At 49.0% G+C, this 24,127-nt stretch overlaps 1 protein-coding gene across 6 annotated transcripts in view; it reads right to left on the bottom strand.

Moving 5' to 3' along the window:
- Positions 1–103: 103 nt before the first annotated feature.
- FAM219A (family with sequence similarity 219 member A) overlaps positions 104–24,127 on the bottom strand; it is a 54,730-nt gene continuing 30,706 nt past the window's right edge. For 2 of the 6 annotated variants that reach the window (XM_057548984.1, XM_057548986.1), the window contains exons 2-6: positions 7,687–7,786; positions 4,661–4,763; positions 4,321–4,401; positions 3,657–3,711; positions 104–3,111 (exon numbers count right to left, since the gene is read on the bottom strand). In XM_057548984.1, the coding sequence (XP_057404967.1) occupies positions 2,953–3,111; positions 3,657–3,711; positions 4,321–4,401; positions 4,661–4,763; positions 7,687–7,786 (498 nt within the window). In that variant the 3' untranslated portion in view covers positions 104–2,952. The remainder of the gene's footprint in view (positions 3,112–3,656; positions 3,712–4,320; positions 4,402–4,660; positions 4,764–7,686; positions 7,787–24,127) is intronic. The other 4 variants (XM_057548987.1, XM_057548989.1, XM_057548985.1 and 1 more) reach the window with 3 other exon arrangements.

Genomic DNA, 24,127 nt, shown 5'->3' with positions numbered 1-24,127 from the left:
AGGTGGAGGTAGGGTGAAATGTGCGTTCAGAGGATCGGTCCTCTGCCCCTCCCAGCCCATCTGCCCCTTGCCCCCATCCCAGGTAGGGAGCTGAGGCTGGCTTGTTTGATGCTTTTAATATCATTATTTTTGTTACACGATACACAACCAAGGATGATGGTCAATACTGCGATGGAAATGTTAAAAAAAATTTTATACACGGCTCATGTCTTCCACACACCTTCCTGGAAATAAATTAGTGAGCACGGAGAAACCTGGCTGGGTGGCAGCCAGAGCTGAGGGTAGAGGGAGTGTTAAGGCAGTATCTACAAGGGGCAAGGGTGGCAGGGGGCAAACTAAGGCCTCGATTCCTCCCCTCCAACCTCCCACATAGGGAAGGAGGGGGCCATGCACTCTCCCTAGACCCAGAAAGTGCTGGCTGCCAGCTTCGTACTTCTCTCCGCTACACTCGCTACACTGCCTCAGCTAGAAGCCCTTGCCTGCCAGGGAATTAGGTATATCTTGTGGGGAGGGAGCCTTTCCCTTATTCCTCAGGGCCAGAGAGGTTGAGCAGTGGGCCAGAGTCACACAGCATGTCAGCAGCAAAGGCAGCAGTCTAAGTGAGCCTTGGCGGGGGCCCTGCCTGGAAAAGAGGAGGTACCCATGTTCTCGAAGGGTGAGTCAAGGAGGCCAGGGTGGTGGTGGTAGTAGTAGTAGGAAGCTTGGTTTTGGGGCCCAGATGACGGGGGGTGGGTATGCTGACCGGGGTGGCAAGGGAGAAACAGGCTCAGGTGGGGGCCAGTACGGGCCTTGTGAGTCCTGCAGGTGCCTTCTCCGTCCTTGCCTCCCTTTGGCATTTTCTCATCATCTAACCAGGGTCCCTGCACTGGAGGAGTTAGGGGTGGGTTGGAGGAGTTGAGGGTGGAGAGCTGCACCTCAGCACTCAGGAGCTGGCAGCCCCTGGGTGTGGTGCAGGGAGAGGTGCTACCCCTCCTAAGCCAGCAGCCTTCCTCTCTCTTCTCACTGCCCTCGCCCCCTTCCAACTCCCACCTCCCAGGACTGGCAGCCAGGAACTGGGCTGTGGGTGTGCCCTGTGCACGCTGGCAGCATGTGAGTGGTATATATTAGAGTGGATTGGCCAGCGTGTGTGGGGGGTCAGCATGGAGGAGTGGCCCTGGGATACGGGGTTTGTGCGGCATAGACCTGACCAGGCATGGGCTATCTGTGCTTTTGCTTTCCTTCGCACGGGGCAGATCTATACTGCCCAGGCCCAGGGGAGGGCCTTGGTCACCTTCTCCCTCTTGCTTTTCATCCTCAGCTTTTCTAGCAACCACGCCCACCCCTGCCACCACCAAGTAACAGCAGCAGAAGCAGTAGTACATACATTCTGACTCTCAGACACACCACACAGCTACACACACCATAGATACCCACATATACGTGCACATCCACAGACACACACAGACACACACTCAAGCATTTCCCAAAAGATCCGATTGTATTCAGGCATACGCAGGTCCCACAGGAACCTCCCCCTCTCTTTTCCACACTGACACGCAACTCAGGAAGCCACCAGATGTACTCAAAAGACACACAGAGACCTCCTCATCCACCTCCACAGAAATTACTATGAAGAAATTCCTTCAGGTTTGGAAGAACCTTAAAAATAATTTCAGATGCTGCTCATTGTACAGTGGAGGGAACTGAAAGCCAGAGAACATAAGTGGCTTGTTGGAGGTAACGGGGAGAGTGCCGGAGCTAGGACCAGAACCCAGACTTCTGACCGCCAGCCCACTGCACTGCTGAGCAGCCTCTCACACTGTTAACAGGCCACACAGTCACTTCCCCACCGGGACGCCGCAGACATCTGGAGACACAGGCCCAATGCAGAGATGTAGACACACGCCCTCACAGCCCCAGGCACACACACGTTCTGCCAAGCTGTCCCTGCCATACACATGCAGCCACTGTATTCTCTTAGGCTTGCTTCCTTGAAGATTCTTCCTGGGAAGCAGCCTCTGGGATCTTGGGCTAGAGTGAGACCGGAATGAGGCATTCGAGGCCAGCCTTAACTCCTGTTTCCAGCCCGGGACAGAGACCAATGAACAGAACAGAAGTGTAAGTGTGTGTGTGTGTGTGTGTGTGTGTGTGTGTGTGTGTGTGTGTGTGTGTGTGTGTGTGTGTGTGTGTGTGTGTTGGGTGGGGGGATGAGGCAGGGCACAGAGAGATAGATGCATTAGTTATAGGGGCAGGTGAGGGCAGATCATACCACCCTAAACTCTGGCTGTCTCTAAGGCCCACCTCACCCTCCACACAATCCAGAGAGCAAGGAAGGGGGTGAATGGGGCAAAGAGGAGAAAGAAGGCAGTGATCCCCGAGGGGTGGGGGACAATATCCCACTGGGCAGCTTTGTCAGGCTTCCCATCTAGAGATGAGGGGAGAAACGCAGATGGTACGTGGGCCAGCAGGGGGGCATGTGGAGGCGGCTCTAAGGGGCTGGGCCCTGCCCCTACTGCCCTGGGCCTTTCTCCTTCCCAGCGCCTTTCCTTGGCTGGTGCTGGGGGATTCATGGCTTCACGTGGGTGGGTCCAAACCCCTGGCTTTGTGATCCCTCCCCCACTCATTACTGTTGGCCTCCCTGCAGTCCAGTCACCCCTTTCCTCTACTGGGCTGCAGCTTTGGGGAGGGGGCAGGATGCTGGGCAAGGTCCCCCAAGTAACTGAACAAACCGCCCCCTCCCCTCCTCAGCACCCCCGGGGGTGGAGAGAGACCCGGTTTTGGTTTCTCCGGCTCCATGAACACACAGAGGTACACGTCCTACCATAGGAGGAAGCAATGACTGTTACGAGGTTGGCGGCTGTAGGGGGCGCGGGGGCCGGGGGCAGGTGGACGAGCTGGGGAGGGGTTGGCCCCTGCCTGGTCCAACCTGGCCCCTGGCGGCCCCATCCCGGCCGGCCGCAGCGGCCCCGCCAGCTACTGAATGTGGCAGGCGGTGGAGGACGTGGCCTGGCAGCACATGCAGGTGGGGTTCACGGACTTGGGGGGGATGAGGTCCAGGTCCTCATCGTCGGGGATCTCGTCTAACCGGTAGCCGTCCTTCAGCAGCTGGATGTTCAAATCTTGGTTGATCTGCTGTAGGCAAAGGGGAGGGAGGTCAGGCTCGGGGCCATCTGGAGACACCACGCAGGGCCGGGGCCACATGCCCAGGCCATCGGCGCCCAGCCCGTCCCTTCCCAGGTCTCTCCGAAACCCCAGGCTTTGCACCTCCTCGGCCCCAGCCTCAGTTCCGGCCTCCCTTACAAGCACGTCCTCCCGGGGCCCCGCCCCGCTACACACCACACCCCATTCTAAGGGCAACTTCCCACCTTAGGTCCTGCCTCTGTTCGGGCCCTGCCCTCATTTCAGGCCCACTCCCGTAAGGTGTCGTCTAGGTAAGGGCCCTGTTCCAACCCAGGTCCAAGCCCCGCCCCTAATCCTGGGCTCCCGGCGCTAGAGGCGGAGTCCAAGGCCTCACCTTTCTTACCGGCCAGATCTTATCCCAGGCCCCGCCCCCGCATGGGCTCCGCCTAGCTTTGCCCACTGCTCCTCTCAGGGTGTTATTTGGCGTTGGCCCTACCCCTTCTCTTGGAGGTGGTCCTGCTTACGTGTGTTTAGGACGGGAATGGATGGGGCCTCACCTCAGCAGAGGAGTAGCCAGAGGAGGAATATCTGGACATGTCAAAGTCATCATCACTGGCCGCAGGGGAAAGAAGACAGAGAGGAAGTGACTCCCAGATATTAAATAGAAAACTCTTTACCTCCCCCCACCGTCATCAGTCAATACCTCACCCCTCCCTGACACTTCCAAATAAACAGCACGGTCTCAGTAAAAACTGTGCTTGCTGTGCGAATGCAGTTTTAAGACAGCTTCCTTAGCTCCACCCTTCTAAATTAATTGTCCCCCTTAGCCTCCTAAATCCCCCAGAGCCCTCCCTCCTTTTTTTTCTAGGCTCAAATTACCCTGGTTTGTTGGGTTTTCCCAAAGTCCAGATCTAGCCAGGTATGTTCCCAGCAGTAGGGCGCCTTCCTCAGAGGGGGCAGGGCGCCATGCAAGGCATCAGGGCCCATTTTAGGGGCAGCCATTGGATCAGCTGTCCCAGGACAGCAGTAGATTGCATAGATCCCTTTTCCTCTCTCTGTTCTCCCCCACCTCCAGGTAAAAAGTTCCATTCCTTGGGGGGGTTCACACTTGGAGGAACACCCCAATTCCGACAATATAGCAAGTACGTCCTGTACAGCCCACTTGTGTGTTTGCACAGGCTGCTGTGGCTTGCCCGGCTGCCCCAATGTCTCTGTACACACCTGTCCGTGTCAAGGGCTACCAGTGGCTTCTCGTCTGGGCTCTGGTCAAGCGAGGAGTAGCCTTTATTGGGGACGACCAGCCTGGGTGGAGAATTTTGGGGACTGGATTGGCAACTGAAGCACACAAGCCTGGCAAGGAACTGGGTTAGGCCGTGCCGACCACCTCCCTCACCCCTACCCCACCCCACCCTCGCCACCTTGGATCCTGCGAGACTCTCTCCTCTCAGAGAGGAGCTGGGCCTGAGGAGGGAGGGAAGACGGGAGGCTCAGAACCAGCAGAGATAGGTGCTGGCTGGCAGAGCCCTGGTGGGGTGGAGCGGTGGGGGGGGGGGGCCTCTACCTTGTCCGGGCCATGACATTGTTCTTCTTGGGTTGCTGGTTGACGGGGCTCCCCATGCTGCCATTCTTCAGGGAGCCCTTCCGGGCCAGCTCCCGCTGCTTCTCTGCAGGGGAACACGGGAAGGAAGCTGTGTCCTGCCCACAGGGGCACCCTGCCTTACTGTTCGGGGCAGCCTGGGCTGGGCCTCCATGGTGAAACCCCTTGCTTCTCTAAGAACTGAGGCAGGGATCCAACTCCAGGCCCTGATGCTCGGGAGAGACAGTACTTGGCTCTACACAACCTGAGGCAGATAGTGAGGGGGCAACATGAGGAGGCTGACCCCTGTCTTCCAGGAGCTGTACTCCCAAGTGGGGCAGCTAGTGTGTGCTTGATTCCAGAGAAAGGTTGGAGCAGGAGAGAGAGAGAGCAGAAGGATGGCAGGGCTTCCTGCAGGTGACACCTTGAGATGGAGAGAGGAGGGCATTCTAGTAAGGAGGGATAGTGTACAGAAAAATGCATTTAGAAGTTGAGCGTAATAAGTGTGGATGTGGATGGGATGGAGGGGTGAAGATGGAGGGAGGTCAGTTTAGAAAAGTAGGTTACATTTATTCAGTCATTTATTTATTCAGCAAACATCTGTGTCACCAGTCATGTCTCAGGTCCTGTGCTAAGGGACTGGGGGCTCCCTCTGATTACAGACTCAGAGCATGAAGGCCTTGAATGCCAAATAGACGAGTTAGGGATTAATGCAGAAGGAAAAGAAGCCACTGAAGGTTGTGGAGTGGGAGGGGCAGCATGGGGCTGGCAGGAGGCTAGGGGAGCCCCTCTGCCTAGACTACTTCTGACTCATCTGTCAGCCTCTGAATTCTCTGAGGCTCCATAGCCTACTAGATTCATGGGGCTGGCAACCAGGTGACCCATTGCCTCATGTGTGGCCCTGTTACCAGTAGCCAGTTGCTGCCTGGGCCCTAGAGGAGGCCTGGCTACCCATTCCTCCTCGTCATTTCAGCCCTGATGTAGGAAAAAGGACTGCCAGGGGAAAGCTCTCATAAAATAACCACAAGCTCCAGAGAGGAAGGATGGGATGGGCATTTCCAGCTACTGTGACTCTGGAATTTCCTCGACCTCCATGTCTCCATGCCTCTCATCTCCCAGTCTCTAACCCTCTTTCTTTGCCACTGCTCATCTGACTCCCTCAAACCTGCCTCCACCTCCTTTCCAGCAGGCAGCACCTGCCATTACCACCCCAAGCCTCTAGGGGGTGCAATTTGCCTTAAAGTTCCTGGTGGGGATTTTCCTCAGTGCAGCTGGGACGAGGTTGTGAATTTTCTAGAGGAGCTTTGGTGGTAATGTAATGGGCAGGACAAAAAAGTGTTATTTTATTTTATTTAAGTGTTATTTTAAAAGCATGTTGGAATTGTTTGAAACTGAAAAAATGCTAACAATAAACTGGGAAAACCAAACTACAGACTACTATGCAACTATTTAAAAAATGAAGTCATTCTCTATACAATGATATTGGAAGGGGTTCTAAGACATTAAGTGGAAAACAAAAACAAAAACGAAAAAAGTTTCAGAAAATATGTACAGTATGATACCACTTGTGTTAAAATACAAAATAAAATGAAAAAACTAAAAAACACTTGGAATGATGATCTCTGGGGAGGAGAATATGACGGGCGAGAGTAAAGGAGAACTTATACTTGTTAAAATACTTGTATTGTTAAATTAAACAATAATAAGCAGATAAAACTGGCTGCTCAAAAACAGTTTGAGTTTGGCGTCCTGGGACAATGAACAAATTCCACTGAGAGGACTGCTCTCTTGTTTAGAAAAACAGCCTGAGGGGCTCCCCGGATTTGGTCTGGAAGGAGAAAAACAAGGTTAACAAAAAGCTGAATAACATAACAGGACTCTGTGAAAAGGAGTACTAGCAGCTGCAGAGGGAGAATGTTTTAGAACAGATGGGAAAGGGTTCTCAGGACCAAGGAGGGGTCCAGTATTTGATGGGCAGCTGGAGCCTGAGGAGAAAGATGGGCAGGAGGGTGGCAGGGATGGCAGAGAAGTTTTGAAGGATAGTGATGGCCTGTATTTAATTGTTAACTCTTTCCTGGATGCACTATGTTATAATTTCTCTTCGTGAAAACAAATTTTTATTTTTTTATTTTTAATTTTTGTATTTATTTATTTTTGGCTGCGCCTCGTGGCTTGCGGGATCTTAGTTCCCTGACCAGGGATCAAACCCAGGCCCTCGGCAGTGGAAGCACAGAGTCCTAACCACTGGACTGCCAGGGAATTCCCTGAAAGCAAATTTTTAATTACAAGTCTGTTATGCACGGCAGCCCTGGGTGAGTGAAACTGGTCCCTGAAGGGAGAGACGCAGTGTTCGGCGTAGGGTGAAGTGAAAGCAGCAGCTGCGGGAGCTCTGGGCAATGGTTGGGAGACATGTGACTTCAAAGGAGCAGGCTGTAGCATAACCTGACTTTGGAGTGGACATGAGATAAACCCCCAAGGGAAAGGTGACCCTGGAAAGTGGGGGAGAGATTTGGGTTTATTAAGAAAATATGGAAAGCTCCCCCAAACAGGAGCCAACGAGATCCTGAGATCTCCAGATAGGCTGACATAGGAATGGGGAGAGGGACTCAGCTTCTAGGCTTTGGGAGCCTCATTCCTTTCTACCCCTTAGACATAGCAACTGACACCCCACCTCTGAGGCAGCTTCCTCTTAGCCTGGTCCAGTGTTTGATGGGACTTCCAACCCACTCTCTGGGGTTCCATGCTTTTACCCCTGCAGCTATCCCCTGGAATACCTGGAGCCTTCTTGGCCTCAGAGATGCCTCTAGAGTTCTGGGCTCCTGTAGAGAACTGTAATTTCCCTCTTGGCCTTGCAGGAGATAAGGTGCCTGGCAGTGCCAATGACTTGGTGGCTGGAGTCTTGGAATCAGCTAGCCTGAGTTGGTTTATTTGTGGTACCTCATTGTAGACCCAGCCCAGAGCACCTTGTCTGTCCACTCCCCACATTTCCCTCACCCCCCAGACACACTCACCCAGCTTCACTTGGAGCGGGGATGGTTTGTAATTCATGGCTACTGACTCACCCTCCCGGGCGTCACAGTCTCCGTCTGAGATGGAGGCGGCGGCTGGGTCCTGGGGGAGAAAGCAGAGAGATAGGGAGCTGTTAGGGAGTGAACACAGGGGGCTGCTCTCACCTGTCCTCTGGAGGTATTTTTCCCTGGCAGCAGGCAGGGTACTCAGGGAGGGAGGGACAGACCCATCTACCATGGGAGGAAGACACGGAGCTGGGTGGAAGAGCCAAGCATCTCAGCCCTACTTACACCCACCTGGGTGTCTATCTTTTAAGTCCTGTGTGATCCACCTCCCCCAGGAAGCCTACCGCAGTTCCTTAAACCCAAAGGACCACCTTCTCCAACCTCCCATACTAGTTGCCCTGCTCCTCAGGGCCCTTCCTATGTACTTGTTTGGAAAGATCTCTCTAGATTCCTGTGAGTTTACGTCTGCATTAGGTCGGGGCAGGTGCTCCCTGAGACAGGCCTTCTCCCTCTGTCTCTCCTAGCACTGGAGGATCCCTTCACAGGATCCAGAGAACTGACTGTCCAAGCCAGGCTAGACTTCAAGGCTGCAGCCACAGCGGTTCTAATGAGGACTTCTCCGTTTCACAGATGAGCCCTAAAGAGTGTCTCCTGCGAGAGCCTCAACGGTTGGCTGGGAATGGTAGGTGAGAAGACAAATCATGACAAATCAGCCGGTGGCCAGTTAGTCCTGTGTTGCCCACACAGGGCTTGACGCTACAGATGACAAGGAAGGTAGGAAAGCGTGCATCCCGTGCATCGTCCAGGGTCTGCAACTGTTTCGATCTCCCTCACTGCTCTCCTTACTGACTTCTTCCCATTGCGATGGGCGCTGTGCTGCCCAGAGTCCTACTCTAGCCTCACTGTTCCCTCCCAAACACCCCAAATCTCTGCTACAAGATCCAGGGCCTTGGCCCACCCTGCCTCAGTCAGTTGGAAAGGGCTGGAGCCATTCACATTCTCCCTGAGAAACTGATGACCAACTATTGATACAGGTGCTGCCACCCTAACCATCTGCCTTAGGCGGTATGCCTAAGGCCTAAGGATTGCAGAGAGGATCCAGGGCTGTGCCTGCTCTGCCTCTGGGGACAGGGAGCGCAGACAGATAGGCAGGCAGAATGCTCCAGGCCCAGGGATCTGAGTGGCTTCTGGTGACCCATCAAGGGAAGGGTATATAGCCATTAGGGTGGTTTCTGTTCCCTTTAGAATGAAGCAGTGGGGATGAAAACACGCTTGTCACTAAGGGAAAAGGGAAAAGTCTAGAATGTTTGGGAGGGAAATCCTGGCCTTGTCTATGTTTCCTTAGGCCATCCAGAGTGCAAGGCCCAGGGTGGGCTGTGTTGCCAGAGTGGTTTGTGAGCTCCCGAGGGCAGAACCTGGGCTTGTGTCCTCTGCTCCGATTTCCATCCTTAGCTGTCCTTGAGGGGGATGGGACAGGAAGGTAGAACAGGTGTGGGGGGGGGGGGCGGGGAGCTGCAGTGCCTGCATCCCAGGCAACTTCCCATACCATAGTCTTTCCAAGTCCCTCATCCTCTGCCTGCCTGGCTCAGCTCCTTCTTGGGAGACTGATTACTGGCAGCATCTGTCCCCTGCAGCCCTGGAGCAGGAGGCCTCTAGTGGCCCTTACATGCCTCTCAGTGGCCAAAACAGCCTCGCAAGTGCTGCCTGTAGGGAACGTGGAGACCTGCCGGCTGAGCTCTAGGCTGCAGGGAGGGCTCACTCCCAAAGCAGCCTGAGGGCGGGCTTCTCAAAGGGTAAAACCCATAAATGTGCCTGTGGAGCCCTACCAGGGAAGCAGTGGCAGATTTCCAATTTCCTCTACTTTTTCTGTAGCATTTGTCACATGTCACACATACCACATCCATTTGGAAATGGTTTCCTCCCCTGGGTTCCAGGACACTATGCCCCTTGGCTCTTCTTGCCTCTTTGACCATCATCTCTGCCTCCTCCAACAGCTAACTTTAAGAACTCAAGCTCTCAGGCATTCGGGGCTAACTTTCCCTCCTCAGTGCAGATGAGTTCATCAGAGTTTCTTCTCTCAGGCTGGAGGTACTAGGCTGGAGGGAGATGGTGCAGGAGGGATGGGGGGCTGGGAAGCTGTTGAGCCACTCTGGTCACAGGGACCCACGTTTGGTCCCCGCAGCCACTAGGCAGGTCCTAGTGGCATTTGACCCCTGAGTGAAACTGCCAGTCCCTTTGGGTCAAGAGCCAGGGTGCAAAGCCCTAGACTGGGAGGTCCCATGCAAACTCACCATTTAGCATTTCCCCATCATTGTCCATGATAGAAGGCCATCTTAGTGGCAGGAACAAAGATCTCTGGCACTGTGCCTGCAAACTGAAGCCTTTACTATGGGCTTCCTGTATGTCTTTCCTGAGACATGCAGCCAATGCACCATGACCATCACATGGAAATGTAATCAGGGAGATTAAATGTGAAATATTCATGAATATAAGTATCAGAGAGGAATCCAGGCAGAAGGAAGCATCTGGCTCCAAGAAATCAGGGAGAATTTAAAATGCCCCCCCAAGGACACCAGACAGGAGTTAGCTAGATCCAGGAACTAGAGTGGCGATTAGCAAGATTATTAATAAACAGTCAGCAGAGACAGACATTGAAATGCATCTCTAACAGCAACCCATGCTTCTACAACCCTGCATACAAATTCTCCAAAGACTACAGAGATGATTAATAGCTCAATCTCACTGTTTCTGGGACAGAATATATAGGCTAATGGCAAATGCAAAGCCAGTATAACTAGAGGAAGGAAAAAGTGCCAGAAGAATCTTTAAGAGTTAGTCTGGTCCAGTGCTTTTCATTCAACTGTGTTTCCTGAACCCTGTGCATTGGGCAGGGCTGAGTGAGAGAGGAGAGTAATAGGAGGGGATCTGGCTTGCCTTCAACCAGAATAGATCCGCTTTGATTTCATTTACATATCAGCCTTTCTGCAAGATTTTGGTTGAAGAAAGTGTTTTATTGCTTTTTAAAAAAAGGTGGGGGAGGGGTTTAAAACACATTGATTTAGTCAAATCTTTTAACAATGTTTTACTATAGAACTTATTAAATTTACATGAAAACAGAGAAAACAATACAGGGAGATCAATTTAGATTATTCTTTTAAAAAATCCTGGGGACTTCCCTGGTGGTCCAGTGGATAAGGCTCTGCGCTCCCAATGCAGGGGGCCCGGGTTTGATCCTTGGTCAGGGAACTAGATCCTGCATGCATACTGCAACTAAGAGTCCACATGCTGCAACTAAGAAGTCCGCATGCTGCAACTAAAGGTCTCTCATGCCGCAACAAAGATCCCGCATGCCACAACTAAGACCCGGTGCAGCCTAGATAAATGTTTTTAAAAAGTTAAAAATCCTCTAAAATAAAAAAAAAAAAATTATCCCTCTTTAAAAAAGAAAATCCTGGCTCCTCCGTTTACTAGCTGTGTGGTCTGGGATTTAGTTTCCTCATCTGTAGAGTGGGACTAATACTAATACCTATGTCAAAGGTTTCTGTGAGGATAAAGTGATACTATGTAATCTAGTGCTTAATATGCAAGCATTTAGAATAGTAGTTAGTATACTACATACTGAGCACTACATTTGTGCTAGCTATAAAGTTTTTATTAGTACAGGCTCCGTGGGACGCACACAATCATGAACAATGTGCCGTGGCAGTGACTGATCCACAGCAGCAGCCCTGGTACCACACGTGCTGGGGCCTGGCTTATGTGGGAAGGTGTCTGTGGAATAGATGCTCCCTCCACAGGGTGAGGAGGGGCCTGATCAGGGGGCATTCTGTCTCCTCTCTCGCCTCACTTCATTATGCTGCATTTCTCTCACTTATTTAACAGTGGTAGGCCTGGGGCTCATAAAGATAAACAGAAATAGGCCCATCCTTAAGGAACTCCCAGTAATTATCAGTAAATGTAACAAGGGCCATAAAAGTAGAGGGAAAGGAACAAAGTAGTCAGAGAAAACTTCACAGAGGAAGACACTTGAAAAGATTTCAAAACATCAGTTCACCAGTTAGCTTAAGAGGAAGGAGGAAGGATGTTCAGGGAACATCTGCAAAGGCTCCGAAGCCTGAAACTAGCATTGCATATTCGAGGAACAGTATTTTGCTATAGTTGAAATCTAGAAGGCATGATGAAAAGTGGCAGGAAATAAAGTTGTGGGGTCAGGAGGGCTCAGACTGTGGGAGGGGATGGGTCTTGATTTTGTTCTTTACTCAGAATATGATGGGGAAGCCGGTGAAGCCTTGAGTGGGGGAGTAACATGATCAGATCTGAGGTGGAGAAAGACCCTCTCATAGCCATATAGAAGATGGATGGGAAGGGAATGAGACTGAAGGTTAGAAAACTACTGCAACAGTGCCAGCAAGAGATGACAGGGACCTGAACTAAGCAGAAGCAGAAGATAAAAGGCCAGAAAGGAGGATGTTAAAGAGGGTAGAGTGGCAGACTTTAGAGATAAGATGTAGAAGAAGGAGTCCAGACATTCCTAGTTTTCTGTCTGGAGTAATTTGGAAAGGGGCACTAATTACTAAAAGAGACAATGCAGGAGAAGGCATAACTACACTCAGGGAAAATCAGACGAGCTCAGTATGGGACATGTTGAGCCCCAAAGTGTCTTTTGGACACTTAGATGGCATCATTAGTCAGTAGGAACTGAGGTTTGGGATCTCAGGAAAGAGATGTGGACTGGTGGTGATGGAAGCCCACAGAGGAGAGTAAGTCTCCTCAGAGAGAATGAGCACAGTGAGAGGAGACAGGAGCCAAGAATGGAGTCCTGAGGAGCATCCAATCTTAGGGAATGACTGGAAGAAGAAGACTGAGTAGGAGCAGAAAGACGAGATGTAGGGAAAGATCTAGGGAGACCTTCAAGTAGTTTCAAGGTGGAAGAAATCAACAGGGTCAAATAAACACATGAGTCCATAAGACAAAGACAATATTTAGAAATAAGGAAGTCACAGGTGGCCTCAGCAAACAGAGTTTTGGTTGAATGGTAAGAACAGAGCCCAAATTACAGGGGATTTAGGAGGGAATAGGAGATGAGGAAGTAGAGACAGTGAACACAGGCTATTTTTTCGAGGAGCTAAACTGAGAAGAGAAGGAATGAGAGTGAATGACTGTCAGAGGGAGCTTTGAAGTTGAAGGATTCTTTGGAGCTAGGGAACACCTGACCACTGTCCTAGACTGAAGGGAAGGAAGTTGGGTGAACAAGGAGATGTTTGATGAAGCATGGTCCTTGAGGAGTCAAGAGAAGATGGAGGGCTGCCCTGGTGGCGCAGTGGTTGAGAGTCTGCCTGCCAATGCAGGGGACATGGGTTCGAGCCCTGGTCTGGGAAGATCCCACATGCCGCGGAGCAACTGGGCCCTGGGCCCGTGAGCCACAACTACTGACCCTGCGCGTCTGGAGCCTGTGCTCCGCAACAAGAGAGGCCGCGACAGTGAGAGGCCTGCGCACCTCGATGAAGAGTGGCCCCCACTCGCTGCAACTAGAGAAAGCCCTCGCACAGAAATGAAGACCCAACACAGCCATAAATAAATAAATAAATAAATAAATTTATTAAAAAAAAAAAAAAAAACAGAAGATGGAACCAGAATCAGACCAGAGGAGGAAGGCTCCTTGCTGAAATGGAAGGGAGGTGAAGATGGGTGGGGGATGCAGATAACATGGAGGCAGAAAGGTGGGTGGAAAGTTAAGGGAGTTCATTCCTAAAAGCCTAGTTAAGTAAAAGAAGGGGCTGAATGCTAAGGGATTGAGGAAAAGAGGGACACTTGGTGGCTAGCCAGGAGTGGAAGGAGATCAGACTGGTGGGGGTCCCAGCTACACAATCCTCATCTTTCACCCACCCTTGATCTCATCTTCAGGATGAAAGGCACTCTCCGTGGTGCTGAACAATTCTGCCTTTGTCTTGTGGACTGAGCACAGATGATTCAAACGACATGATTCAATTTTCACTTTCCCACAGGAAAGGTAACCTCTGTCCTCACCTTCAAGCACTAATTTTCCAGAAGATGGAAATTGAAATGGATTTAGAAAGAGGTATGAAGAGGGAAAGTGCTTGCACCAACATTATCTAACCTTTCTTCCCCTAACACACATGAATTTTCCTCTAGTTCTAGGAGGGAGTTAGTGGAGGCAGTTCTGAGTTATGAAATATTGAAAGGCTACCTCTGGAATAGAGTCATGTCTGTACCTTGTTCAATTCCCCTGGGTGAAAGCAGGAAGCAGGACAGAATTAGAGCAGGAACAGGGCCAGGAAGAACGGTAGTGCTGACAAGGAAGCAGGAAAACAGGGAAAGATCTGGAGATCAGGCCACTCTCTGACAGGTAGATGATGCAAGATAGGGTATCAAAGACCAACTCTGTTTCTGTCACAATTTGTTCAGCTCAGAAGCTACCTGGGGCTGTGGTCCCCTGAAGGGTTATGCCACTCCCCGAAAACATCTCTTGGCAATGGGTGGTAATAAGCATGTTTAGACATCAGTATTTTAGAGGGAGATCCCAAAAAGGCAACACTATGCCTTTGTATCCAATGTCCATGGCTTGGCAGAAACCTAACCTCCAGTCCAAGAATATTCAGTAGCAGTCTAGACATTGGTTAGACCTCTCTACTTCCCTGCAGATGGTTGTTCTTTCAGCCTCTAAGGCATTCATCTCTCTCTGACTCCACACCTCAACATGAGAATTATTTGGCCAATCTCACACTGGTCAGAATGGCCATCATCAAAAAATCTACAAACAATAAATACTGGAGAGGGTGTGGAGAAAAGGGAACTCTCCTGCACTGTTGGTGGGAATGTAAATTGATATAGCCACTATGGAGAACAGTATGGAGGTTCCTTAAAAAACTAAAAATAGAACTACCATACGACCCAGCAATCCCACTACTGGGCATATACCCTGAGAAAACCATAGTCCAAAAAGAGTCATGTACCAAAATGTTCATTGCAGCTCTATTTACAATAGCCAGGACATGGAAGCAATCTAAATGTCCATCAAAAGACGAATGGATAAAGAAGATGTGGCACATATATACAATGGAATATTACTCAGCCATAAAAAGGAACGAAATTGAGTTATTTGTAGTGAGGTGGATGGACCTAGAATCTGTCATACAGAGTGAAGTAAGTCAGAAAGAGAAAAACAAATACTGTATGCTAACACATACATATGGAATTTTAAAAAGTGGTACTGATGAACCTAGTGGCAGGGCAGGAATAAAGACGCAGATGTAGGGAATAGACTTGGGGGCATTGGGCGGGGGGAAGGGGAAGCTGGGATGAAGTGAGAGAGTAGCATTGACATATATACATTACCAAATGTGAAATGGATGGCTAGTGGGAAGCTGCTGCATAGCACAGGGAGATCAGCTCGGTACTTTGTGATGACCTAGAGGGATGGGATAGGGAGGGTGGGAGGGAGGCTCAAGACGGAGGGGATATGGGGACATATGTATACATATAGCTGATTCACTTTGTTGTACAGCAGAAACTAACACAACATTGTAAAGCATTTATACTCCAATAAAGATGTGGAAAAAAAAAAAAGAGAATTATTTGGCCAATGACAGTTCCTGCTCTGTGGTACGATCTGAAGTCCTGAGTCCCATTTCCTGAGTCCAGTTGTTGGGCAGCTCCCACTTTTATTCCCTATCTCCCCCTTCACCAGGATTTCTCCAGGAGCTGCCTAAATTGCCAGGCAATTGGCCAGGACTTCAATCCTTTTGGGACACATAAGTTGGCCCTTAGGGGCCCCACTTATAGGGAAGGACAAAGACCTCTCTCAGACATAAGGTCTTTTGGGGGATATCTGAAGGAGAATCAGGGAAACATAAGGGAGACAGTCTTTCCAAATACTGTTCGTAGCTCTTACAAAGAGGGGAAGAAGAACAGAAGAGCTGGGGAAGTCTGTGAAGCCTGAATTTGGGAGAGGGAGCAGAGGATCCTGTCGAGCTCAGGGAGGCCTCTTTTACCAGTCTAAATCCCCTCAATCTTCAAGGTTTTTCCCTAAAAGAAGACTCAATTCAAACAAAGTCAACACACTGAGTGTCCATTCCTTTTCTGCTCTGGACTGGGTGCTGGTAGTAGAGAAGGAAAGCACACTTTCTCCACACGCACCACATTCTGCACAGCATTATGGGATAAAGCAAAGTTCCCCAGAAAGAAGTGGAAAGGATTCTTATGGCTGGGCTAGAGTTCAAGAACTCAAGTTAGTCCTGTGTGTAGCTGAAGATTTTCTGTTTCCTTAAACAGCTCCTAGGATGGAATTCATTACCAAAAACAAGCACCACCAAGCTTTAGTATCTTTGTGGTGGCTGTCATTGGGAGAACCAAAATGCAGAACCCCATGGCTAGTGACAACTTTAGCCATGGTGAGTTTAATAGATTTTTCTATTATAAAGTAATACATGCCAAAATTAAAAAAAAATCACCTTGAGTTTTACCACTTTGAGGTAATCTTTGTTAATGTTCTAGTGTATTTGAGTCTTTTGTGTGTACTACAGTAGCAACACTAGGGGGTTTCCCTCTCTGGGAGCTGGTGTTTCTCTTGTCCTCATGGTCACAGGGGTGGGCTTCTAGGTACCATGTTGGCTCTGTGTGGTCTTGCCCTTGCTTAGACCAGGCGGAGCCAATGAGAGTCTCCCCCAGAATTGGGAAGTGGGACTATGAGGAGATGTAAAGCTCAAGACTGTAGATTAGGTAGGAGAGAAGGCCATTGGGCAGGGAGACAAGAATAAAGCTGATGTCCAGAAAGAAGCAAACACAAGAGATAGAGAAAGTCTTCCCTAGGTTTCAGGTTCTTGTTCTAGAACTTGCCCTGCCCTTCTAAGGTTTGACCTCATGCCTGTCCTTAGATACTATGAGAAAATCTAGTGTCCTTACTGTCTAGTTGCCTTTTTAGCTTATACTAGCTTGAGTTGGATTTTGTTACTGTAACCAGTAAGTACCAACTAATAAATAGGCATAGAACAACATTTAAAGAAAAACACACTGTATCTTATATTCTGTATTTTATAAAGTTAGTATTAGGACATAATCAACTCTCCATAGTTTTACATAGCTTTCTTAACCATCAGCTTAATGACTGCATAATATCCATAGAGGGGATGTGCAATAACTTTTTAACCGTTCACTTATTTTGGACATTCAGGTGGTTTGCACTTTTTCACTATTATAAATAATGCTACACTGAAATCCATATATATTTGCATTTAGGATGATTTCTTAAATAAAGTAGAATTACTAAGTAAAAAAGCATGAGTGCTTTTAAGATTCTTGATACATATTGCCAAACTGCTTTCCCAAAGGATTGTTCCAATTTACAATGCCTCCAGTCATGACCAAGAGCTATAGCGGGCCTTTTAGTATTTTATTTTTTGCTGTGTACCAAGGCATTTCAGGTCATCACATCTATCTATCATCTTCCAAGAGAGCTCTGCTCCAGTCCTTATTTACCTGGTTCCCTCTGGGGAATCTTCTTTCAAAGAATAGAATTTCCTCTGGGCATCATCGGCCAGACAAAATCTCCTGACTTGAGGCCACCAATTAAGAACAAAAGGAGAGAAGACTATTACACTGCAGCTTGGGAAAGGCTCTGAGTAGAGCACCAGTACTGCCTAGAAGCTGGCCACCGTGCTTCAGCTGGTCCCTGGCCTAGGCCACCACATCAGCTGTAGGAACTGTGACTGAAATTACAGAGCCAGGAGGCAAACCTCATAGAGTAAGTCTCCCTTGCTTTCAGACTTGGGGTGAGACAATTAACCAAAATGGCTCTGGAGCTATTCCAGAGAGAGTGGCAGCTCCTACTCTCTTACCCATTATTTAGTTTTCAAAAATAGCTACTCAGAAACAGGGAGAGAAAAGGATGGTGAAAGATACAAAGCTAGTACTGGGATGGCAAAGAACTGTATTCATGTTTTAAATGGGGAGACAAGGGACCAGTGAGTTTTTAAAAAGATTTAGAATCCTACTTTGCCTTCTTCATGGTTAGGACTGCTTATCCTAGATTGATGTTCTACTTTCATTCCCATTTCTACTCACCTGGAAACCCTATGACCAAAAACCCTTTGGGAGACAGGACAAGTGCCTCAACTCAGGGACACCCACTGTAGCAGCTATGGCATGGGGGAAAGCCTCTGCATAAAGGCCCAGGGGACAACTCTCGTGACCCAGGAGATAGGAGCCAGGGCCAGAAATTGAGAAACCTTGGTTCCTCTGGGAGGCTTGACTTGGCCTAGTCCCTGACCTTCATCCCCATCCTCAAGCTCATCCTCTGAGCCAGACGTTGAGGAGGCGCCTGTCTTTCCTTGGACCAGCTAGAGACACAGGTTTTGGCCTATACAGTCTTGTGATCTGAAAGGTTTTTGAGCCCCAAATCCTGCTTCCCCCTCACCTGCTCCCATTTCAACCTCTTTAGGGAAAGACCATCTCACTTAATGAAGAAAGGGGGGAAGGTGTAAAGTTCTTTAAAAAGTAGATCAACGATGGCTAAAATGGTAAATTTTATGTTATGTATATTTTACTACAATGGAAAAAAAAAAGATTGAGTGGCAGGGCCTGAGGCAGAAGGAGAAGATGGGATGAGGGTGGGCAGTGGAGAGGAAGCAGTCCCTTCTCTTTTTTAATTCAGTTTCGGCCAACACAGACTTTGGAGATGAGACCTTTCATAGAAATGATTCTAAAATCAAGGGAGGGCTTCCCTGGTGGCGCAGTCGTTAAGAATCTGCCTGCCAATGCAGGGGACATGGGTTCGAGGCCTGGTCTGGGAAGATCCCACATGCCGTGGAGCAACTAAGCCCGTGAGCCACAACTACTGAGCCCGCAAGCCACAACTACTGAAGCCCGTGCTCTAGAGCCCGTGCTCCACAACAAGAGAAGCCACCACAATGAGAAGCCCGCGCACCACAACGAAGAGTAGCCCCCACTCGCCGCAACTAGAGAAAGCCTGCGCGCAGCAACAAAGACCCAAGGCAGCCAAATAAATAAATAAATAAATAAATAAATAAATAAATAGATTAAAAAAAATAAAATCAAGGGAGTGGGGCGAGGCAAGGGAATCTGGGGTTCTGGCAGGCCCCAAAGGAGGGAAAGAAGGGGACCAGATGTTCAGGGATACTAAAGCTTTAAGGAATGTGGTCCAGAGGATCCTTCAGTTTCTTTCCAGGATGTGGATTCTAGTTCCCCAATGTAAGGAAGGAGGCACAGAACACTGAGGAGAGATGCTGCCAGGAACTGATAGAGGGCATTTGGTTGGAGAGTTCTTAAGACTGGTCCTTCATCCAGTCAGCACATGGTAGGAAGCTGAAGCAAGAGAAATGTCAACAAACATTGACATTTGGTCTCGGCCCAGAATACTTGTGGATCTCATCTGGATCTTGGCTCCAAATCTCACTTGAGGATTTTTGATAAGCTTCAGTTACTCAAGAAACTGAGCCAGGACGGCACTGGTTCTTGAATCTTTTGGACTCCTTGATTTCCCAAGAAAGCAAAGTAGTAGTCTGAAAGTCTATGGGATGCCTTCCCAGAGCTGCCACGTCTGATCCCTTTCCTCTGCCCTTGGAAGAGTAAAGAGCTACTCAACTGCGATGGACAATGGACTTGAGGGCTGGTATCAAATAGCTCCTCTCTGTTGCATTTCCTGCCCCTGCCTTTCCTCTCCTTTTCAGCCTCTTCTAACTCTCTAACCTCCATTATGCCTGGCAAGCACCACTTTCTGCTCACACAGACAACTTGCAGTTCTAAAACTCAGCTCTCTGGCCAGAGCAGTCTCCTGTTCTTTCCTTTTTGTCATCCCAATAATTAAGCATTGGAGAGCTTGCAACTGGTTAAAAAAAAGTTGATGTTCACTGAAGACCAACAAGAGGCAGGCAGGGCACAATGCATTTTGGGGAGGGAAAAACACCAAGACCTGGTTCTTGCCAAGAGGACTTTAGTTGAAAGTCTAAACTTTCAAACTTTGGGGAGTCGACAGACACACAAATTAGCCTATTTTATGCAGAGAGAGGAGCATGGGAGGCAGGAATACATGAAGGGTGGTGGGAGCACAGAGGAGAAAGTGATGGCCGTGGAGGTTTGTTATCCTCCCTGACAAAGAGGGTCAGGCCTGTGAAGGAGCTTGATCAAAGCAGAGGCTCAGCTATTGGGTCAATGGATACTTTGGCAAGAGGGTTTAGAGCAATGACTGGTGAGGCTTAGCCCTGGGACTAGGACTCTTTTCTTACTACTTTTTTTAATCTTCTTTTTTTTTAATATTTATTTATTTGGTTGCACCAGGTCTTAGTTGTGGCCGGTGGGGTCCTTAGTTGCGGCTCACCAGCTCCTTAGTTGCAGCATATGGGCTCCTTAGGTGTGGCATGCGAACCCTTAGTTGTGGCATGCATGAAGGATCTAGTTCCCTGACTAGGGATCGAACCTGGGCCCCCTGCATTGGGAGAGTGGAGTCTTATCCACTGCGCCACCAGGGAAGTCCGTATTCTTACTACTTTTTAATGCTGCTGCTAGTACAACCCCTACTCTGCCACAGGGCACTCAGCCCACCCCATTTCTGTGGGTCAAGTACAGAAATGTAGTGGGTTGAGTACATCAGGGGCTTTTCCTTTACCACTGAGATGCACAGACAACTCTCCCACAGGGAAGGGTCGAGAGGCTCTAGGTGGGTGGCTGGGAAGTGTTTTTATTGGGAAGGCAAACAGGGATTCAGAGTCCTAAGAGAAAGATATGGTAGCTCTGGTGAAACAAACCTTCACTGCCTCAAGCAGTCACTCTCACCAGGCCTGCTTTGTACAGCAGGGAGGTCAATGCTAAGGGCTCTTGGCAGCTCAGGGCCCAGCTCAGAAGTGGAGGAGGTCAGAGAAGGGAAGAAGAGCCATAAAGGCTCATGAACCCTATCTGAGTTTCCCTAGAGAAGTCAGTTCTTTGAGTGGCCAGTTGGTGGTGGAAGAGTAGGGGGAAGGGGAGATTCTAGACTAGCACAAGCTCAAGGCAAGTTTTCAGCTATGAAGCCAGCCAGTTGCTGGTTATGCATCTTTCCAGGGAAACAATACTCATCTGCAAAGTTAGATGGTCTTGGGGTCCCTGCTGGAGGGCTCCCCAGGCTCAAGGTGGGACAGAGTCTTTCCCTGCCCACCTGTCACTCCCTGGCTGGTGCAGTGACACTGAATGGATAACTCAAGGGTACAGCCTCATTCCTGAGGCATCCACAGGAAGGGACCCTGAAACAACAAATAACCAATACCTACTCAAAGACCCCCTCTAGCTCTGAGCCCACGCCTCTGAGGAACACCTCTTTTGCTCTGAAGACACCCGAGCAGGCTTCATCTCTTCTAGACAGTTCTGACACACCTGTACAGCTTACATCCTTCCATACCTGCTGAGCCTATCTGTGTACCTCTAGGATAGTACTTTTTTTTTTCAGTTTTAGTGCACATTACTTTAATGACAGTAGCTTCCAAAATTTTACGTACACTGATAACAGGGAATAAAATTTAGGATAGTACTTCTTAAACATTAATGTGCACACAAATCACCTGGGGATGTTGTTTAAATGCAGATTCTGATTCAGTAGGTCTGGAGTGGAGCCTGAGTATCCACATTTCACAAAAGCTCCTGGGTGATGCCAGTGTTCTTAGTACAGGGACCACACTTTGAATAGCAAGGCTCTAGGCCAGCCCCTCTACACCTACACCATGCGCAGGCAGCCCCTCAAAGAGCTCTCTGCCCCAGCCTTAATCTGGTTACATTCTTAGTGTGAAGACAGCATGATGGCTTAGTGGGGGAGGAGATTAGGGAGACTGCCCAAAGCTCATGTTGGGGAGGCAGCTCTGCTAAGAGCTCTGGCTGGGCCCAGGCAGGGAGCTGCTCAGAACAACTTAGCCCAGATGTGGTTCTTCTGGAATTTATCAAATTGTTTAATATCTCTTGGACACCTGCTATATGTATAGCTATGGTGCTAGACGCTTTATGTATGTTATCTCATTTAATCCTCCTAAAAGACCAAGTAAGGTAAATATCATTCCTGTTTTAAAAATGCAGAACCAGGTTGTATAAAGCAGTATGTTCAAAGTCACACTTTGAAGGTGGTAGCACTAGGATTTGAATGTAATTTGCTCATTTAAAAATATCCCAGCCCCCCCCAAAAAAAAAATCCCAGCCCCTCCTCAGAGACATCAGATAAAGTCATGAGATTAACAACACATTAGAACTTACACAGCCGTGGGACTGTTGTCTTGTAAAGCAGGCACTTTGAAGGCTGGTACTAGTCTAATCATGTCTCCAATGCTCAGCCGATACTTGGAGCCCCTCTTTAGAAAATGGCATGCACGCTTTCTCATCACCAGCCTCCTACTCAGTGAGTTCTCCATAGGAAGAAAATATTAGAGCCATTGAAGCAGTCAGTAACTCAAGATGGAGAGAGACAGAGATGGCAGGAAGCAGCAAGCAAGAAAAAGCACTGGGAACTGTGAATGCTGAGCCCACAAGAGAAAAGCACAGGGCAGTACAAGAAAACGAGATAAAAAGATCTCAGCCACTAATTCAGTTCTGGTCCCACATTTTCTATTATATTATATTCTAGGCACTGTGCTAGGTGCTGCTGATACAAAGATAATGTGGTCTTTGCCCATGAAGAGCTCATAGGCCAGTAAGTAAGGTAAATGAATAAGCAGATAATTTTAATAGTATACCAAGGGCTAGAACAGAGGTTTGTATTGAGTATTTTAGATACACAAGATAGAAGCATCTATCCCACCCTTAGGAATTAGGGAAGACTTCTTCAAAGAAAGCTAAAGCATGAAGGGTGAGGTAGAAGTGAACCAGATGAAGAAAGGAATAGAGAACAAAAAAGAAAAGAAAGTAGTGGGGAAGAAGACACGCATGACTATATGGCAAAAGGAATAGCTCAATTTTGCTGGGATGTTAAATGGTAGAGGGTGAAGTGGCAGGTGATGAGACTAGAACGGGATGAAGGCTTAAAATCATGAAGGGCTTTGTAAGTCATGTTCAGGGCTTTGGACTTTAACTGGAAATAATGGGGAGCCACTGAAGGATTTTAAGCCCATTGTCAGATTTATAGAGACAGATCACTCTGGGAGCAGGGTGGGGAGAATGAGAAGGAATGATTAAACTAGAGGCAGGGCACTAAATAAGAGGCATTGCAAGAGGTGATAAAAGCTGGAAAAAGGCAGTGTCAGTGGGGTTGGAGAAAAGGGGATGGAGAAGAAAAACATGTCGAGGTCAAACTGCCGGGGCTCAGTGGCTGATTGGATCTGGGTTTGAAGGAAAGACATAGGCAAGGATAATTCCCAGGTTTCTTCCTGACTCAGATGCCTGGGTGAATTGTGATGCCACCAAATGACAGAGAAGCAGAAATAAGAGTAAGTTTAATGATTTTGTTTTGTGCATGTCTATAAATATGAAGGGTTGGAGAAAAGAACTTGGCCAACATCAAAATTGAAGTGGGGGGCAGAAGAAGACTGACAGCTGCGGTCAGAGAGGCAGGGGACCAAGGAGAAACTGATGTCATGGACGTCAGGGAAGGACAAGGTTTTGAGAAGGAAAATGTGAGACTGGAGGGTGGTTGAGGCTGGGGGAAAGAGCCAGCAGAGAGGGGCCAGCTGTTCAAAGACATCGAGAAACAGAACTCAAGACATACTGTTTGTTCTCTGGTTTGCTGACATTTCAGCAAAAACAATTTTGTTCTCAACAATTATGGGTTTGATCCCTGGCAGGCTTGAGACTCCCCACAGAGAGAAACCCTTCAATAGAGAAGTCCAGCCATGGTCCAGAGATCAAGGCAGGTCCACTATTTCTTAGGAAGTGTGGGCAAGAGTGGGCTTGAAGGCAAGGGATTCTGACCAGGGTCTGGCCAACCTCAAAATAACAGCAAGCAGAGGGGTGTGCAGTTGCCCCAAGTTCTGGCTGCACCACAGTCCTGACTACCTTGGGTCATCCCCCCCAGAAGATGGAAAAAAGCAGGAAAGACCCTCGGTTTCGGGACTTCCCTGGTGGCGCAGTGGTTAAGAATCCACCTGCCAGTGCAGGGGACATGGTTTCGAGCCCTGGTCTGGGAAGATCCCACATGCCGCGGAGCAACTAAGCCTGTGCGCCACAACTACTGAGCCTGCAGTCTAGAGCCCGCGAGCCACAATGACTGAGTCTAAGTGCCACAAATACTGAAGCCTGGGCGCCTAGAGCCCGTACTCCGCAACAAGAGAAGCCACCGCAATGAGAAGCCCGCGCACCGCAAAGAAGAGTAGCCCCCGCTCGCTGCAACTAGAGAAAGCCCACGTGCTGCAACAAAGACCCAATGCAGCCAAAAATAAAAAATAAATAATTTATTAGGAAAAAAAAAAAGACCCTGGGTATCTAGTCCTTGGGCAGGAAGCCTGCAGAGACTTAACAG

This window comes from Balaenoptera acutorostrata, chromosome 6 (assembly GCF_949987535.1).
Source record: "Balaenoptera acutorostrata chromosome 6, mBalAcu1.1, whole genome shotgun sequence".
NCBI lineage: Eukaryota > Metazoa > Chordata > Mammalia > Artiodactyla > Balaenopteridae > Balaenoptera > Balaenoptera acutorostrata.
Note: the sequence above shows the minus strand (reverse complement) of the source record. Positions and strands in the feature narration are given on the sequence as shown.